The following is a 3,949-nucleotide window of genomic DNA, read 5'->3' as shown; positions in this document are numbered from 1 at the left end:
GAATTTCACCAAAATCCGAATCATCTTTGTACAACTCTTTTATTATTTCAAAACCCAACAAGTGTGCACTTAAAGATGAAAGTAAAACATACCTCCGAGAAAGGGCGTCGGCTACCACATTCTCTTTACCTGATTTGTACCAAATGACGTAAGGAAAAGGTTCGATGAACTCTACCCACGTCGCATGTCGTTTATTCAACTTGTGTTGTCCTTTGAGGTACTTTAAGGACTCGTGGTCGGTGTGAATGATGAACTCTTTGGAAAGGAGATAGTGTTGCTATGTTTCCAAAGCGCGGATGAGTGCGTAGAGCTCTTTGTCGTAGGTCGGGTAATTCAGCGATGCGCCTTTCAATTTCTCGCTGAAATACGCCAAGGGACGTCCTTGTTGCATAAGGACAGCGCCAATACCAATGCCTGAAGCGTCGCATTGAATTTCGAAGGGCTGGTCAAAATTGGGCAGCGCCAAAAGAGGAGGATTGATGAGGCGCTCTTTCAAAGTTTGGAATGCTCCCTCTTGCTCGTATCCCCATTGGAATCCCACATCTTTTTTTATTAATTCGGTCAAAGGGGCTGCGATGGTGCTGAAATTGGGAACAAAGCGACGGTAAAATCCCGCAAGGCCGTGGAAGCTTCTAACTTGTTGCACGGTCGTTGGTGTTGGCCACTCTTGAATTGCCTTGACTTTCGCGCTATCCACGGAGATTCCTTTAGCGCTGACTACGAAACCAAGAAACACAACTTCGTCCGTGCAAAAAGAGCATTTGGACAAGTTAGCATATAATTGTTCTTTGCGCAACACTTCAAAAACCATGTTCAAATGAATCATGTGGTCATCAAAAGTCGTACTATAAATCAAGATATCATCGAAATAAACAACCACAAATTTCCCAATGAAAGAACGAAGTACATGGTTCATTAAGCGCATGAAAGTACTCGGAGCATTTGTTAAACCAAACGGCATGACTAACCACTCGTATAAACCTTGTTTTGTTTTGAAAGCTGTTTTCCATTCATCACCCTCTTTCATTCTTATTTGGTGATAACCACTTCGCAAGTCAATTTTTGTAAAAACACACGCACCATGCAATTCATCAAGCATATCATCTAATCTAGGAATAGGAAATCGATACTTTACCGTGATGAAGTTGATGGCGCGACAATCTACACACATGCACCAACTGCCATCTTTTTTTGGGACGAGGAGAACGGGCACCGCGCATGGACTCAAGCTCTCGCGGATGTATCCTTTGGCCATGAGGTCATCAATTTGTCGCTGGAGCTCCTTTGTCTCGGTTGGATTAACACGGTACGCTGGACGATTTGAAAGGGCAGCGCCGGGGACTAAGTCAATTTGATGTTCGATGCCGCGGATTGGTGGCAAACCGGATGGAACATCATCGGGAAAAACGTCCGCAAAATCCTGTAACAATTCCACAACAAGACTAGGCAAACTTTTGTCAAGTTGGTCAGCGTGTAAAAGATGTCCTTTGTGCAAGAACATCAGAATCGATTTTTCATTAAAAATTGCCTTTTTAACCTTGCTTGCACTCACTAAAAAATTTTGTTTTCTCTCATGGGTTTTGACCAGAGTTTGATTGGCTTTTTCTTTGGTACTCGTGGTCTGTTTGGGAGAATGGCTAATGTGTTTAATGTGGTTGGCATTTTGGTGGAGGTGAGCTTGATCTTTGAGGACTTGGGATGGAGAAAGTGGGGAAAGAACAATCTGATGGTTTTTGTGCACGAATTTGTATTTGTTGGAAAGACCGCCATGAACAGTACGTCAGTCGAATTGCCAAGGGCGGCCAAGGAGAAGGTGACACACTTCCATTGGTGCAACGTCGCATAAAACTTCGTCCTCGTATTTGCCAATTTTGAAAGGGACAAGGACCTGGTCGGTGACGCGTACTTCGCCACTATCGTTCAACCAATGGAGCTTGTACGGGTGAGGATGCTTGGAGGTTGGCAAGGACAGCTTGTGGACAAGGATGGTGCTTGCAACGTTGGTGCAGCTGCCGCTATCAATAATGAGGCTGCACACTTTGTCATGGATATGGCAGCGAGTGTGGAAGATGGATTCTCGCTGCGCGTGCTCATCATCGTCTTTGGCGGAAACACTAAGCACTCGCCGGGTGACCAAGGTGAGTTGTTCATCTTCAACTTCAACCTCATAGTCGTCGTAGGTCGGTTCGCCATAATCAACACCGGTTTGGGTTGCTGCCTCATCGTCCGTGATTACATCGCCGTCGGGTAGGAGAATCATGGAGCGCTTGTTTGGACATTCGGAAGCAATATGGCCTTTACCTCGACACTTGAAGCAGGTGAGGTCGTGGTTACGTTGAGGGGTCGAAGCGGGAAGCTTGCCTTTGTTCACGGGGTCGGGAGGTGGTCGTTGGTGAGGGACGGTTGGTAAGGCCGATTGTGGCTTCGGAGGAGAGTATTTGTTTTCGTCGGTTTTGGGGAAGGTGGATTGCCATGGTGTTTTGTCTGGGAAGCGGTTGTATCTTGTGGAGTCTGTTTTGAGCTGTTTCTCGACCACTATTGCCATATGCACCAAATCCTCCATGTCGATAAACTGTTTCATTTCGACTTGGCGTGCGATATCTCGGTTGAGACCGGACAAGAAACGGGCCATGGTTGCCTCCCGTTCTTCGTCAACTCCGGTGCGCATGAGAGTCATTTCCAGGTCTTGAAAGTACTCTTCAACTGAGCGTGAACCTTGTCGAAGACGCTGAAGGCGGTTGAACATGTCGCGGTAATAATGGGTCGGAATGAACCGCTTGCGCATGACTGTTTTCATCTCGTCCCATGTGGCAATGGGCTGTTCGCCGGCACGTCGTCTACAAGTGGAAATCTGCTCCCACCATATCAAGGCATAGTCACTGAATTCCGTGGCGGCTAGCTTCACCTTCCTCAAATCCGAATATTGGTGACAATCGAAAATGAGTTCAATCTTCCGCTCCCAATCAAAGTAAGCGTCGGGGTCGTTCTTGCCGTTGAAGGAAGGAACACGCATTTTGATGCCGCGGAAATCATCATGATGGTGACGGTGGTGTGCATGAGCTCGTCCTCGAGGGTGATCAAAATCCAAAACATCGAAAACAACTTGTTCGTCGTCGTCGTTCGTCCAAGTTCCACGATGCGCTGGTGGAAGGCCTCGTCCGCGTGTTTGTCTGCGGCGTGATGGAAAACCACGTCTTTGGCCTCCTTGGTGGTAGAACGGGTTCTCGAAGTCAGGTGCTTGCCGTTGCTCGGTGTGCACAAATTCGGCAGTTTGATGTTGTTCGATGTTGTCTAAGCGGGCAAGAATCGGATCGAGGAACCGCTGCATGGTTTGGACAAGGTCGTCCATCGTCAAAGGTGGTTGTGAGGATGAAGCACTATCTCGTCGAGGAGTTGTCATGAATCTGCGTAAATGAACAGTAGTATATATATACGATATATAAGGTTAATGGTCCTCACAAAATCACTCCCTTACGTGTTTCGCTCGTAATTTGGAAATTCACTCGTGTTTGGACACTCAAATATGGCTTTTGCTATAATGTAACACTCTGCCTTTTTCCGCTCGTAAGTCCTCTTAAAATTTTAAAACTCAAACAGAAAAACGATCAAGGTGGTGGTGGCTGAAGGAAAAAGCTTGAAAAAAAAGGTAAAATTTTCGACGGTGAACAGTAAAATCCGTACAAAATGGTAAAAAAAAATCACTTTCGTGAGAGGGAGCTCAAAACGCTCAGAATCACACAAGGATGCCAAAAATACAATAAAGTTTCTTCTGGAAAATTTTTTATTTTTTTTTTGGCTAAGAACTGGAATGGTATATGCTAAAAGATTGAGGAGAAGAAGTATTCTGGGATATATAATCTGGAAGAAAGTATTTTGAAGGAAATGAAAAGAGATAAATTAAACACACAAGAGAAAAAAAAATTAAAAGTTTTCTGGAGAGATAGAGTTT

General features: G+C 45.3%; 1 protein-coding gene across 1 annotated transcript; it reads right to left on the bottom strand.

The window, feature by feature from the left end:
- Positions 1-277: 277 nt before the first annotated feature.
- On the bottom strand, positions 278-3,349 carry LOC149407889 (uncharacterized). The gene is made up of 2 exons (XM_089622506.1): positions 1,823-3,349; positions 278-1,420 (listed from the first exon to the last, which is right to left on the bottom strand). Exons 1-2 carry the CDS (start codon positions 3,347-3,349, stop codon positions 278-280), a joined length of 2,670 nt encoding a protein of 889 aa, XP_089478632.1.
- Positions 3,350-3,949: the final 600 nt, after the last annotated feature.

This window comes from Urtica dioica, chromosome 1 (genome assembly GCF_054948205.1).
Source record: "Urtica dioica subsp. dioica isolate 48M chromosome 1, U.dioica_male_clone48M_v1_H2, whole genome shotgun sequence".
Taxonomy (NCBI): domain Eukaryota; kingdom Viridiplantae; phylum Streptophyta; class Magnoliopsida; order Rosales; family Urticaceae; genus Urtica; species Urtica dioica.
The sequence above is the reverse complement of the archived record's forward strand: the minus strand, read 5'-3'. Positions and strand labels throughout refer to the sequence as shown.